The 15,162-nt window shown below is 38.8% G+C and overlaps 2 protein-coding genes across 3 annotated transcripts; both read left to right on the top strand.

The window, feature by feature from the left end:
• Positions 1-207: 207 nt before the first annotated feature.
• On the top strand, positions 208-8,092 carry LOC144215634 (serine/threonine-protein kinase NIM1-like). 2 transcript variants are annotated; one of them, XM_077744691.1, is made up of 8 exons: positions 208-527; positions 2,311-2,434; positions 4,394-4,611; positions 5,749-6,091; positions 6,179-6,291; positions 6,449-6,570; positions 6,667-6,813; positions 7,222-8,092. In XM_077744691.1, the coding sequence occupies exons 4-8, from the start codon at positions 5,796-5,798 to the stop codon at positions 7,975-7,977; spliced, it is 1,434 nt and encodes a 477-aa protein (XP_077600817.1). In that variant the 5' UTR covers positions 208-527; positions 2,311-2,434; positions 4,394-4,611; positions 5,749-5,795; the 3' UTR covers positions 7,978-8,092. The 2 variants fall into 2 exon arrangements, with proteins under 2 accessions (XP_077600817.1, XP_077600816.1); XM_077744690.1 differs by having other exon boundaries at positions 4,380-4,611.
• Positions 8,093-8,982: 890 nt separating this feature from the next.
• LOC144215494 (uncharacterized) lies at positions 8,983-14,273 on the top strand. The gene is made up of 10 exons (XM_077744465.1): positions 8,983-9,117; positions 9,771-9,920; positions 10,268-10,628; positions 11,177-11,298; positions 11,386-11,478; positions 11,543-11,649; positions 11,865-11,933; positions 12,014-12,098; positions 12,177-12,270; positions 12,892-14,273. Exons 2-10 carry the CDS (start codon positions 9,771-9,773, stop codon positions 13,284-13,286), a joined length of 1,476 nt encoding a protein of 491 aa, XP_077600591.1. The 5' UTR covers positions 8,983-9,117; the 3' UTR covers positions 13,287-14,273.
• Positions 14,274-15,162: the final 889 nt, after the last annotated feature.

The raw sequence follows: 15,162 nt of genomic DNA, 5'->3' as shown, positions 1-15,162 counted from the left end.
TTATGGTGGAATAAATCTTGTATTAGGAAAGGAAAAATCATGAGACGATCACAACTGGTGACTTGTCTCAGAAAATAGGTGGTTGGAAATTCCTTTTTATTAATGAACTGTTCCATTTATTTGCATGGTACAGTATATATTTTTAATTTTTAATGGTGTGGAAGTGAAGTTTATTACTGCCGGCCTTGGGTAACCAGGAAAGTGCAAAATGGTGCCTTATATTAGTATTGGGCACAATCAAATTTGAAGAATGCTCATACTTTGCCTTTTATAAAGCATTCCTTTTCCTTTTTTAATTATAGTTAAAATAATTTTGCATATCTTGGGACTGCCCGCCCACTGCTAACTCCCTTGCCCTGATTGGTCTCGGAATATGTCTCGGAACATAGCTCTGATTGGCTCGCTGGCCAGCCACTCAAAACAATTCCCCTTGACAACAATCAACCCAGGTTGCAGCTCCCGCGGACTCTCATCATCCGTCGGGCAAGATCTTAATTCGACAGGTTTTTAGCAACAAATATGTTAAGGTAACCAGTGTTTGTGAAACCACCAAGAAATGTTCTGCTTGTTCGTGTTTTGAGCAGGATTTAAGTGGCTCACGGGGAGCGATGTATTCGTATAAATGCTAGCTGTTGACTGCATGGACATCACTTTGAGCGGTGTAATTTAAGTTTGCGAATTTGCAGGTTTTAAACAGTAATTATTGTTTAAATACTATAGACGTGTGATGATCCGTATGCGGGCTTATAATGCTATCCAGATCTGGGATTGTCTTGTATGCATCCGCACTTGTCACATGCACACAATCTAATTGGGGATCGATGTGATGTGATTTACTCGCTAACACGGTGGCTGAGATCAAATGGTCTTTGGCACCTGTTGCTTTACAGTACTAAAGCTTCCTTCCTATTCCGTGACAAAGCATAGGCAGCACGTAAAAGAACAATTTAATAATGTTTTTTTTTTTTAAAGTTAGCCTTCATCACTTGCCCATCATGGGTAAAATGAGAAACGATCAAATTCATTAATACATATTTTAATCATTAATTGTAATTGACAACAATACAAGTACCATTTATTAAAATTGGAGGAACCAGCTGTGGATGGTTTAGATCCGGATGAGTGAATGATTGCAAAAAAAGCTAAACTGTAGTTAATCAATGAGTATCAATGAGCGCATGTAGAAGAGTTTAATGAAAAAAATATTATGATTAAAAAGGTGGTAAATGTAGTGACGGAATGACGCTCGTATTGATGCACCTGGGGCTCCGCTCTGTCACCAGCAATAAAAAAAAATACCTCACAGGTTAGGGGAGAGCCATATCCAGCCATCAAAAGAGCCACATTCGGCTCCCGAGCCATAGGTTCCCCACCCCTACTCTATGGGATCAATTCTAAAAACAAGAGTAAAAAGAGCCTTTGTGTTAATTTACAAAAGAAACATACTGTACACTTGAGGCCTACAAATGCCACAGCCAAAACCCCAACGTGGCCCACACCAATGAAAAAAGACCACTGTATTCCAAAAGCTGTAGAAACAATGGTATTTAAACCTATATGAACTCCCATCTGTCAGCACATTCAAAACAAAGTTGATCAGAATATTCAATAAACCTCCAGTTGAATTACAATGATAATCCAATGGTATGAATGAGACATTTTAATTAATTGAACCTAGTGGTGACATATTGGCAGCAGAGCCCCATCCCTAAAATAAATGAATAGTTAAATAAAAGTGTTTTGTACATGTGTTCGCTTGTTTGATGGCAACCTCAAAATAAACAAGAAAGAGACCATTTTCTTCACCAAATGGATGTTTCTACAAAAGTTGCTAACAAAATGCAGGGTCACTTTGTAAAGCCTCGACTGAGATTTGCTTAAGATATTACAAAATACTAGACACTTGCAAATATAAAATATGCATATAGGTTATGGATTCCAACAGGGCCCCCTGCCTCAGTTCAGGTTTATTTGTTGCACTGTTGAGCTCACAATCCTTTTCAACTGGGCATCTCAATTAACACGAGCTTTGTGTAGAGAGCACCTAGTGCTTGTGTTTGCAATAGCATGTCTATATTTACTTGAGTGCACTCCTTACAGCATTTGAATGTGTGTGTGTGTGTGTGTGTGTGTGTGTGTGTGTGTTTCCTTTGCATCCAGATGCATGGATGTGGTGGGAAAATTGTGAAATCAGTGTAAGTGTATGCTTGCAGAAACTGGAAAGATGAATGGACTCAGTTGAAGCAGAAATAGTCAAATCAAATGCAATGTGTCTAGATGGAAACAGTGACTCATTTTTTTGATCCACAGCTGTGGTGGATGGCCTCTAGTGCTTTCCATTGTTCAAGTGTGTTAAGGGGCTGCTGATGCCAAGAGTGTGTTTAACTGCCTGCACCTCCAACCCCCTCTTCTACATCCTCAGACAAATCACCTGGTGAGTAAAGAGCACCCATATTTGACTTTCTGGCTGATGAAGGGCACACTATTTGTGCAACATCACAAATTATAGATGTTGGTCCTCATTAGAGGGCTAGACCTATACGTGAATCCTGTATAATAACCATGTCCTGAAAACAGGGACTAAAAATTGGGAGTACAGTACTTGTGACTTAGCAGGCCTCACGAGTCTTATGGGGGTGCTGGAGCCTCTCTCAACCAACTCTGGGCACCGGGCAGGGAACTACCTGAATTGGTGGCCAGCCAGACCATCACTGTATATAACCAGTAGATGGCACAATTTAAGGTGTTTTTATTCCAGATGTGGCAGCAGCAACAAAATAATTTTGTAATTCTAGCATTGCATCCTCGAATCTAAGCCTAAATCTTCATGAATGTGTGCAGACTCGGATTGTGCTGACCCTAAATTGGCACACAGTTTACATACAGTATATTTGCTTTGCTATTAGCTGACCGAACAACATCATGTTGAATAGTCAACAGCTGCTTTTGTATACCCTTTAAGAACACTCATTTAAATTGTGTTTTAACATCTGCCTTGATGCATTCTTTGTGGATGCTGACCCGCCCATCTGCTGTATTTAACATAAAATCTCTCAGGTTAAATGCTGCATTATACAATGACAAACAACTCTGTGTGCTCTCTTTCTTGACACACTACCTAATGGTGGGTGCTCCGTCCTCACCCTGACTAAGACAAACAGCCTTGCCAAGCAACCTGTTGTGAAGGAGAGATGAGGCACATGACAATCTGTAGAATACTGCTCATTTGCATGCACCATTTGGAGAAAGCTTTGAAATCAGGTATTGCAAAAGTGCATGCAGTGATTTTAAAAAATAATAAAAATTTGAAACCAGGCTAATATTGTCATTTTAAAGACCATTTCACATCCCCATGGTGCTGACAGCTAATGCTTTACCTCATATAACACACACATAAAAGGCTGGTATTCTCTTTGCATGTCCTTATTGATACTGGAGATCAATGGTGATATATTCATTCGTCGTGTTTGAATGCTCACAGATTGAACATCTAAAAAAAAAGACCCTTTGATTTAGTTGCATAGTTGTAGCATGGGCTCATTAAAATGCAGATGAATGGGAGGATATCTCTCCACCTTGTTTTGTCCACAACCATATATAGAAGTTAAGAATTATAAATGATGCATTTATTTTTTCCAGCTATTTTATTGTGGGTTTCACGTCCATGTACTCTAAATACTGTAAATTGCCTGAGTACTAGGAGATTAACCATTTATCGATTTAACATCTGCCAATGGTGTAATTTACCTAAATGCTAAATGGAGGACACTCTAACAGATTGCATGCATTGTTAAATTTCCCCTGATAACCAATACACGTGCTCCACAATTGGATGAACAATTGCCCAGATGATAGATGAAATTGCCAACAGTATTTTCTGAATTTTATTGTACTTTATTATATAATAGATTTCCAGTAAAAGAGTGTTGAACATGATACCAGTTGAGTCTTTTTTTTTCTGGTTCAAGAGAGGGATGAGGATGCATGTCTTGTTTGTTCTGGCTCTCATAGCAACGTTCGCCTTCAGTGGATGCTCGCTGATATGTAAAGAACACTTTCACACAGGAGGCAATTTGTTGTTTACTAATACCTTAAATGTTTGTATTAGAAATTTAAATAAGATCCTTTTAGTGGCTGAATCTATTTATTCATCATTGTGGCAATGCTAAATGTAGGCAATCCTGACACTATCATCTGTTCCACCTCTTTCTTCTATCCTCAGCCCGCCCAACCCATCCACCCCATCCCCACCCCCCACTTCAATGTGTTCTATTTAAACCTCAGACACTCAAATGAGCCTTTTTAAGCCACACTGACCTCTTCAGTAAAATCTTCCATTGTGGATGACTTTCATAACACTTACTCTCACCTGTCTCTAGCTTCTTCGCTCAAGATTCAAAGGCTTCAACCGACAGTTTCCAAGGACTCATCTTGAGATTTGAGATTATTAATGGTTCAAAATTTAATGGGAAAAATTCTGCTGAACCATTGGAGCTGCAGTGATTTTGTTGATGCAACATGCACCAAATACTGGGAAGAATACTTTATTTTTTTGACATTTGGATAAAGACACTGACTGGCATGATTCAGCTGGGAATGGCTCATATATAGGTAAGTGGTTTTATATGTAACATTACAGTACTTGCCGTCACTTAATATGTCCTATACAGATGTTATCGGTATGATGTTAAATTGGAATTTCCAAAATCAAACACCTCGGCACGACTCCAATTCTGTTTTCTACCAAAATGTTATAAAAGGTATACCTGTGCACACATGATCTAAAGAACAAAATCTACGTTGTAACTTAATAGATTAGTGTCCTACTACTACTGTTTTTCTTTCCTGGGCAACCAATGATATTTTTTGTGATTTTGATTATTTCTGGGCCAATTACTGAAGCAAAAAGTCGTTCATTCAATGAATTATTTAATATAAAGCCATTCATTGATCCAATGGGATGGTGATGGAAATAATTGTGTACAGGTTTTTATCTTTATTATAGACCTCTACAGATGTTTAGGTAATTTCTTGACCTGTTGCTCCCATGTTTGACAACCATACAATTCATCGCTTCTGATCAAAGCCAGGCAAACCGAAAGACTTGTAGCATTAATAGAATATGGTAATCCTCATTTAATTCACATTTCAGGGCATTGTATGTGAAATTGTAAATAATCCATTTGAAAAACTGCTATTAGAATTTTGCATGGTTACCAAATGGATTGCTGAACAGTTGGTTCTTTATAAAATCAGCACAGGGACAGACCTCAGTTGAGAGATGCATCAGATGTACTGGCACTGGTTGACTCCCGTGGTGATGTCGTCTCAGAAGGGAATTTCGTGTGTGCTTACAATGACATGCAATTGGTTGAAGATCAGTACACTGTCAAATCACATCAATAGCCATGCATTTGTTGCTTCGGTAAACCAAAATATCTTTTGTAAGGCTAAAACCCTGCTGGAAACTCAAGATTGGGAAACCTTTGTGCAACATTTTTTTATGTTGGATATCATATTTTATTCCAATATGATGCCTTTAGTTGATTACTCTCTTTAAAAATAGATATAAATTTGTTTTAACTCTGGCAAACTATGTACAAAGTTTGACAACCAGCCAGTTATATTTATATTATATATTAAATTTGCCTTTATGGTGCACTTCATAGATTTGAAAAGCAATAGCTGTGTTTAATTGACCTTAATCTTGGGAATTGCACTCTAAAAAGTTTTTTTCTCTATCAATAGCTGACATGAACTAAGCCCCTCTTGCTGCCTAGCCGTCTCTTGGCAGGATGACTGCTGTCTGTCCATCAGAGAGCAGCCCAGAAGGAGCTGAAGCAGGGGCTGGGGCCGCGGGAGCAGCAGGAGCAACAGGGAACGACTCCATTTCTGCTGTTGATACTAGGGAATCCAATGTGGACTTTGCTGAAGGTTCTTTTGGAGGCACAGCGGTCGTAGCCCGCAGCCAGCGGTACACGTGCTGCAGCACCCAGGACAGCTCAGACATAAACACAGATGACGAAGGAGCAAACATCCGCCGCCTTACCCCATTGGAGAAACTCAACCTGGATATGTGCCAGGATGAGAGGTAAGGCTAGGATTTTTTTCCCTTCTATCTTTCTCTCCCTCTACACTACTGTTCTCTTACTATTATTGTTTTGTGGTTTGACAACAGGGTGGTCCGTGAACTTGCAGTGGGCAGACGAATCAGCTTCTACAAAATCAGAGGAGAGCTCGGCTGTGGAAATTTTTCCCATGTCAAGCTGGGAATTCATGCCCTCACCAAAGGTAAACCAGGCATTTTTGCTTAAAATAACAAATCTGTGAAGTCACGACTGGCATTGGTCAAAGGGTAAATGTTACTTGGCTTTGTGGTATAAACCCTGGTTTTGATAAATAGTATGATTTTTTTTTATTGCCTGTCTTTATCTGGAAAAAAAAATAGACAAAGTGGCCATCAAGATCCTTGACAAAACAAAGTTGGATCAAAAGACTCAGCGTTTGTTATCAAGAGAAATTTCCAGCATGGAGAAACTACACCACCCTAACATCATACGCCTCTATGAGGTTTCTCATATATATACATCTTTATGTTTGGATTTTTGTAATCATTTAATAAATCCACCAAAATACCACGATTGTCAATTTTTCCATTTTATTAAGGTGGTGGAGACATTGTCACGGTTACACCTTGTGTTGGAGTATGCTGGTGGAGGAGAACTCTACAGCAAAATTACCACAGAGGGGAAACTTTCTGATGCTGACAGCAAAATTGTCTTTGCTCAGATCCTGTCTGCTGTTAAACACATGGTTGGTATCATGTCCACAAAATTTCAGTACATATTACATTACATATGACCTCAGCCAATCGTAAAATTTAAAAATGTTAGCATCTCTCAATTGCTTTGTATTTTAATTAGCACAATGGTCTTAAAATTACAAAGCCATTTTCACTTTGACTGGAATGGAACATAGAGAGGAACCGCAATAAAAATCAGGATAGACAATGCTGATGATACAATAATAATATTTCTCAAGTACATCAACAACTTGAATGGCTGGCATCGAATGATGATGTTTTAGTGCCATTGACGGCAATAAAAGTCCAATCCATTTGGACTGGGAGGGGTGGGCGTCAATCGAATGGCACTTTGTTTTTGTAGTCTAATCATTTCTTCACATTTCCATGAACATGGTGTATTTTTTTTCTGCCATCAGCATGAAAACAACATAATTCACCGCGATTTGAAGGCGGAAAACGTTTTCTACACCAGCATTTCTTGCGTTAAGGTTGGCGACTTTGGCTTCAGCACTTTGAGCCGACGTGACGAAACACTCAACACTTTCTGCGGCTCCCCACCTTACGCTGCACCCGAGCTCTTCCGTGATGAAAACTACGTTGGCGTCTTTGTAGACATCTGGGCCTTGGGAGTGATGTTATTCTTTATGGTGACGGGCACCATGCCATTCAGGGCTGATACTGTGGCTAAACTTAAGAAATGTATACTCGAAGGTGCCTTTACAATGCCCACCTGGCTTCCGGACACATGCCAAAAACTGATCCGGGCGATCCTCCAGCCATTACCGACGGACCGTTGCTCTGTAGAACAGGTGATGAGCAGTGACTGGCTGCATCACGTTGACTTTCCTCGACCCATGGAGCCCTTCGAACTGGAGCCATCTCATCTCGCAGAGAAGAATCCTTCTGAGCTGGGGGTGGAGGAACTGCAAGTAATAACGGCACTGGGGACACTTGGCATCACCTCAGAACACATCTTGAACAATCAGGGAAAGGACTGCAGGAGTTCCATCACAGGAATTTATAGAATCTTGCTGCATGGCGCACACAAGAAGCGGACTGTCGAGAACATGCCAACGGCCACGCACGTACCTGGACCAAAAGCGATAAAAAAGGAGCGTCTTAAAATGTATCGTAGTTTACGGCACACATCCAAACTCTGCGCAATTCTGTGACGTTATCCTCAGGTCGATGCTATTTATTATTTATACACTAAGGCAATATTTTGATTTGAAAAGTGAATGAATGTCCATTTAAGTAGCGCTACTTTTTTTGCATTCGGAATGTGAAATCTGGGATTTCTTATTTTCAAATGATTCATTTAGAAATTGGTCTCCGTGAGAATGTTGCTGATTGAAATGTCTCATCTTTTGACAGAGACTTCTATTACGCATGATGTGGAGAATGTTGAATGTTTTATTCTTAGACTTTGGTGTCATTTGGATGAATGAACAAAGCTGATACTAGCCTTGCTGTGATTTGTCACTTTTGTTTTAAATGACATTAATACCCATTATCAAATCACTTTAAAATGTACCAAGGATTGTATGCACTGGGTAAACTTTTAATTTGCAATTTTATTAGGGATGCTTTGTAGCCATTTTACCTGATGTATGTATCTCTAAGAGATGTTCCACAGGTTCTTAGCTTATCAGGAAAACCCAATAAATGACTTGGAATTAGTTTTACAAGCCATACCCTTGCTCATATATTGACCAAAAATTGTGAATGGCATCTACTTGTCCCAATATTTTTTTAATTTTGGAAATGTATATTTAAAAAATAATAATATTTAGAAAAGCATAATGCAGTAACTTGCGGTGAAAAAAAGAAAAGAACAACTATATTGTTTCCTGAAAAAATGCAATACTTGATTCTTGCTCCCATATTTTAATAAGATTAACTCTAAAACAGATTTTTTATTTTAAGATAGTGACAGAATTAAGGAAAATAAATGTTTGTTCAGTTGAATAACAATAGCAGAATGCCACAGACATCTCTGGAAAGTCCATCTGCTTTAAAAAACAACAACCTTTATTTTGTGTAGTAGGTTTTGACAGTTTGAGAATTAAAAGCCATTGAAAACGAATTGAATTTGAAAAGGGAAACACACGAGACTACATTTCCCATGATGCACTCAATGTACTAACGACGTATCAGATTTTTACCCGATGACGCACTTTTTGCCTCGTTGGAAGCCGCTTGCAAACCGGAACTAGAAACCTCAGATTGACAGGAAAAAGCACAGCGAAAACAACGAACACAAAGCGACGAAATCTAAACACACCCAATCTGGTCGCATTTTACATTCAGTGGTAAGAAATTTGACTTCCACAGCTATCTTCGTGTTGATTAAAGGTTCTTACAAATGTAATATCCGCGTAAAACCAGAACGCCACCGCGTTAGTCAAGCTAATGCTAATTTACGCCCCCACCTTGTAGATAAAGGCTAATCATCTATTTTTATAAGATGACGGTTATTGTAGTCTAAATGTTTTTAAGAGGGGAAAATGCGCGTCTCTTCAATATTCTTCCTACTTGTTTCGTTTTTGGATCGGGTGTAGAAACGCTAATGCAAAATGCTAAATTGCTTGTATTTTGCATGACACATGCCATTTAGCCGCAATCAATATGACGCAATTAAAAGCACGCTATAAATTAGTATACGTATTTACTTGAAATTTTCAATCGGCATTTTTGTTGATATTGCATGCACAACGTGTGATCAAGCTTGAGGGGGGCGTGTCCTGATCAACAATGAGCTCATGTTGAGAGTGATGCAATATTTGGTCCACACTTGTAAACGTTGCTGTCACTACTTTCAGCGCATCCTGTTAGATTCCTGCCACTTCCTATTGACAACATAAAGTAAATTCCTCCCAATGGATGCTGAAAGTAGTGCAGTTACTGATCGTTATAACATGTCATTTTGTTTAATGCTTTCTTTTTATTGAAATATCAATCATAGATGTCAATCACTGGGGTCCTGGACCAGGTCGACATGGATGGAGCAGAGTTGCTTCGGTTGCAGTTTGATGACGGCCAGAATGGGTCTTCTGAAGATCCGCTCTTTGCCTACGTCAGTAGCCTCATTGACTCGTGGTCCTCTGACCGTGATGTAAGGAGTTTGGAATCTTTGTTTTTAATACATGAAACAAGATGGGAAGTTGTAAAAAATGTTTTTGCTGGTGTCAGCACTCGCCATATCTTGAAATTTTGTAAGGCATAAGCACCGTTCTAATGCATGACCAGCCAGTTAGATAACTATGCTGAGGGTGGTTTTTAATTATGATAAAAGTAATTATAACGTTTCGAGCTTGCAAGACAGCTGAGTTTCTGAAAAAATATAAAAAAATGGGGGTTTATTTAATTGTTGCTTTATTTATTTTACACTTGAGCAACAGTTCAGAATTGCGATTGTTTTTAAAACACTTCAATCAGCTTTTATGGCTTTTATGGCTTCAGGTGCTCAGCTTGTTGCAAGAAGGGAACAACATGGACACCATTTGTCCTTCACAGTCCCCATTGGGCAGTGACAGCGGCATCTCCGACACCAGCAGCAACGCTGGCAACGTGGGAAATGTCAACCCATTGTGCCCCGAGGGCGGCGACATCAATTTCTTGCACAGTCCCAACTACTCCAATCCGAGCCCGGTGTGCTCTGAGCCCGACTTGGTTGCAGAGGAGATGCAGGCAGAGAATCCTGAGGCTTTGAGAGTACAAGCAGATCACAGCTACTCTTTGATCAGCGGCAGAAGTGAGGACATGGATCTTCTGCAGAGTGTTTGGGCAGAGAAGCCTGACACAGATATCTTCATTGATCTGGGTATGTGGCAATATCCATTACTTTTTATCATATCAAATCATGCAGGCATTAAACTCTCATTTTAGTCAATACTCTTAAAGTGTAGGCCAGGGGTCGGGAACCTTTTTGACGAATGAGCCATAAACAATTCATATTTTCAAACATTATTCCTCGAGAGCCAGTAAAAGTAAAAATACATGAAAATGTGAGCATTTATTATTCATTTCACCACTTTGAAAGTAAAAAAAAGTGAATTCTTTTGAGAATATTAGTTCACTGTTCTAATCAATGAGTATCAATGAGAAAATGGATTCAGAAGAGTCTAATGAAGAAAAAATATGATTTAAAAAGGCGGAGAGCCAAATACACCCATCAAAAGAGCCACATATGGCTCTCGAGCCATAGCTTCCCTACCCATGGTGTAGGGCCTCCACTTGTTTTCTTTATTCTGCTAAAAAAAAAATGTTCCAACTCATTGTGGAAAACATTAGTGAGCATTCTTTGTAAGTAGACTTGGTAGTTCCTTTTCCAGATTTGAATGTTCATAACTATTTTAATAACCACCACAGATAATCTGGTTACCGAGGAAATGCCGAATGACTTTGGCAGCGATTATGCCACAGAGCTACCTTGTACATTGGCCATTGAGGACTCAATGCTGGAAGGCCTGCAGCCCGACAACATAGAACAAGTGAGTCCATTAAAAAGAAAAAAGATTCATGCCATATTGGAAAATGCATGACAATTTGTGCAAACTATTTTTGGGACTATTTTGCAGTTTGACTTTAAGGAGATTGCGCTCTCTGAGGAGGAAAAGCGGCTTTTGGCCAAAGAGGGAGCATCCATTCCCACAAACATGCCTCTTACAAAGGTAACCATGCTCAATAAATACTTCTTAAATGATTGTGAATCTAAAGCTGCCCATATGTATATAGGCAGAGGAGCGGACCCTGAAGCGAATTAGGAGGAAGATTCGGAACAAACAATCCGCACAGGAGAGTCGCAAAAAGAAGAAGGTTTACGTGGATGGCTTGGAGAACAGGTGAGGAGAACTTTTGTTGTTGTCCTCTTTGTACATGAGTGAGCCGGTGACAAGTGATTAGCTTTAAAGCTTTGGTACCTTTTAACAATAATCACTCACTGGGGTGTTAGTGTTATTAATTTTCAAATAAAATCACTGCTATGATCTTTGAAAAAGAGCTTTTTTTATTGTTAACTTGATTATGATAAAATGAGTGAAACCTTTGTGTTTCTCAGGGTCGCAGTCTGCACCGCACACAATGCGGAGTTGCATAAGAAAGTCCAAATGCTGCAGAAACAGAATATGTAAGAACACTTAAAGAAGCCTTATCTCACATTTTTCTTAAGTAGCACGTGTATTCACTTCAGTTTTTCCCCCCTGACAGCTCTTTAATTGAGCAGTTGAGGAAACTGCAGGCTGTCGTGAAGATGTCCACATTGAAGGCCAGCACGACAAGCACATGTGTCATGGTGAGAAAAAAAGTCTCTCATCATTTCTAACTTTTTTCTTTCCGTTTTGTTCATCACTGTATGATTTCCATCCTCCAGGTGTTTCTGCTCTCTTTTTGTCTCATCATCTTCCCGTCTGTTAATCCGTTTGGAAGCAAAGCGGACAAAAAGGAGCTCTACGTTCCCTCTTCAAGTAAGTGCTCTCCAACTAATCTCAAATCATTGCAGAAAGATAAAAACTGATTCATAAATATTATTATTTGTTAACTCAATAGGTTCAAATTCCATTTTAATATTTTGGGACGACTATGCATCAAATATGACTGTTTTTAACATAAAAAAACAAGGACATTTGAACAAACCTCAGATATTTTTGTTATAAATATGCTACCTATTTATTAATTGGTCAAATTTCAATGATTAGTTGTACACACCTAAATCTGATAAATAACCTAGCCACTTTTAGCATGTGGATTTTCATGCATCCCATCTGCTCGCGATCAAAGTTGATCATTGTAACAAACATACGTACATTTTCTAGTGGGTTCCCTGTTGTGATTGGCCCCAGTTTTTCAGATGTCATTTATACGCAAATGAAAGGCTGTTGTCTTCCTTGAAAAAAATTCAAGAGGAAAATCTATTACCACTGCCTCACATTAAAAAAAAGACACAATGTTATCACCACAAAGAAAAAGAAAACGTTTCATTGCATCTGTTTTTTTTTCAAAGCTGCCATCAAGATGCTTATTACTTAATTTTCTACTAACCATCCTTCTGTTTTTCTTTTGTTTTTTTTTTTACTTCACAATGACAGTCATTTCCCGAACTTTGCGTTCGCTGCCGTCAGAGAGCACCGACGCAATCGCATACTTGGAACCCGAAGACAATGAGCCAGATCTTAATCTGCTGCCTCAAGCCGAACTGGAGAACATGGACACAATTTTTGGAGACAGTAAAAAGAATCACACCCCTGACTACCAGCGAGTTGATCAGTCCGACTCCGAGACAGCTATCAACGGCAACTCTTCGACTGATTTCCCTGCTGCACCGCAGACAGGAGAGGTGACGCCGAGTGGCTTACAAGAATCCACGCAAGATTCTGTAGTGGCTGACACTGTGTCATATGAGGTCCCGGCGTCCAAAGCAAAGTGGATAGACCGGAATCCTCCGTCTGTCATATTACAGCAGCATCGCTCAGATGAGATGTAAGTGTGGTTGCATACATGACCAGCACTAGATGGAGCCATAATATATAATACTATTGTTTCTATTTGAGACAAACAACATTGGGACAGGCACATTTAAATAGAGAGGAATAAGCCCGGCAACACCAAATTTACAGTAGTTTTATAACATTTGTTTTAAACTGAAATAATTAGGCATTTCTAAGTCAATTAATCTGAGGAAAGTGGTCATAATACAATTTTAAGGGTGCTACTGTACTTGTATATATAAATGGGAATTCCTGTCAATCTTTAATTGGTTTTTGGGAACTACTGTTACTTTATTTGCACTTATGCAGTCTTGTTATGAAAATCAAAATGGACTTTCTCAGTCTTGTATTTACATACGTATATGCATTTATTTGAAAAGGCCCAGATCTCCCAACAAAGTAAATCGATGATGATATGTCGGTAAATAATGCACCCAAACATGAAAGGCTAAAATTGCATTCCACCATTCATTGCTTTATAGAAGAATAGGCTGCTTATTTAAAGTGAATTGTCTCGTTTGCACGACAAAGCCATTGCGGGGCATTTGGCCATGTACAGTAGATGACTTGTTTCCCTTGTAGCAAGGGTTTCTGTTCTTTTGTGTGAACAGTCATGTGATGGCATATGATACCCGGTTAAGATGTGGAGCCATCTTTTTTTTTATATATATACTATATCCGTCCATATTGCATTCTTAATTCTGTGATAAGAAAAATGTTGCCAAAAAAGGTTTTGCAGTTATCTAACCACACCCAAATTGCAATGACCTGTTCTGCTAGTCAAGCATTTTCAGTGGATTCCTGTGACTATAAATAGTAATGGGCATGTAAGTTCTGTATTATGATCTGGTGATATTTTAATTGTGATTGGAGGAAAGGCACTGATTTAAGAAAAAAGGAATGTAATTAATATGAACAAGATTATAACTGTTCTGTACATTGGGTCTTTTATGTTATGTCAATAAAATTTTTATCTACCTAAAGTCCTTTATGCCTCTATAGATGCTCACAAGCTTTCTACACAGGCACTATTTTTCATTTAAAAACAACAAACAACATAATATTATGTAATAGATCACACATGACAAGGATAGAAATACTGCATACACATACAATATCTCCATCCAAAAGCTGATTCGAATTTTGGATCAGAAATACTTTCTTCAAAGGGGCACACTTTGATTGCTTACGATAATCCTTTTATATCTCAGACGTCATCTAAGTCTGGTTTGTCACATCAACGGTGCAGCTAAACCCCGTGCCTGGCAAACATTTGTACTGCATTAGACATGACATCAGCGACTTTTTTTTAAGGGGGAAGTGGAGGCAGGTGACTCAGCGCCATCATATGACTCATGATTACAAAGCAACAAGCCCGGACTAGTCTGTAGAGGAAAGGTCACGATTTGAATGGCCTGGAGGTGGCGCTGTAAGTCTGTCGATTAAAAAAATGGAATAACATACATATATACTACATAGTTCAGTTTAAAGCCCCCATAGTTGTTTTTTTTTTTGCTTGTTTGTCTTTCAATGAGTTGGCGTTAAGGGTGAAAATACACTAGGGCAATAAATGAATAAACAAATTGTTATCTATCATAGTTGATGCAACCTGCTGCAATGTGTTTTTAGTTTTAGGACTGCTTTTGATTTTTAAATTTTAATAAAGCTGAAAAGAAAAAGATCAAGTTTCAATGCGAGTTCATGCATTTAATATATAACTCATTTTATTACAATTAATTCAATTGGGGATTAAAAATAAAGGCTGCAGGGCTAGGTGGGGGATATTTGCATTTTCAGGAAAAGCCTCTGCGGATAAAAGACACGCGTGGCGACAGACTGGTAATTAGGGTAATATATCGAATTAAAGGGAGT

The sequence above is a fragment of the Stigmatopora nigra genome, chromosome 22, assembly GCF_051989575.1.
Source record: "Stigmatopora nigra isolate UIUO_SnigA chromosome 22, RoL_Snig_1.1, whole genome shotgun sequence".
In the NCBI taxonomy this organism is placed as follows: Eukaryota; Metazoa; Chordata; class Actinopteri; order Syngnathiformes; family Syngnathidae; genus Stigmatopora; species Stigmatopora nigra.
The sequence above is the reverse complement of the archived record's forward strand: the minus strand, read 5'-3'. Positions and strand labels throughout refer to the sequence as shown.

Bases quoted from the DNA above. Each gene is read 5' to 3' on its own strand.
- LOC144215634 (XM_077744691.1), top strand. From the start codon at position 5,796: ATGACTGCTGTCTGTCCATCAGAGAGCAGCCCAGAAGGAGCTGAAGCA. The intron at 6,292-6,448 runs GTAAACCAGGCA...AAAAAAAAATAG, and splicing joins AATTCATGCCCTCACCAAAG to ACAAAGTGGCCATCAAGATC. The intron at 6,814-7,221 runs GTTGGTATCATG...TTCTGCCATCAG, and splicing joins TGTCTGCTGTTAAACACATG to CATGAAAACAACATAATTCA.
- LOC144215494 (XM_077744465.1), top strand. From the start codon at position 9,771: ATGTCAATCACTGGGGTCCTGGACCAGGTCGACATGGATGGAGCAGAG. The intron at 11,650-11,864 runs GTGAGGAGAACT...TGTGTTTCTCAG, and splicing joins GTGGATGGCTTGGAGAACAG to GGTCGCAGTCTGCACCGCAC. The intron at 12,099-12,176 runs GTGAGAAAAAAA...TCCATCCTCCAG, and splicing joins CGACAAGCACATGTGTCATG to GTGTTTCTGCTCTCTTTTTG.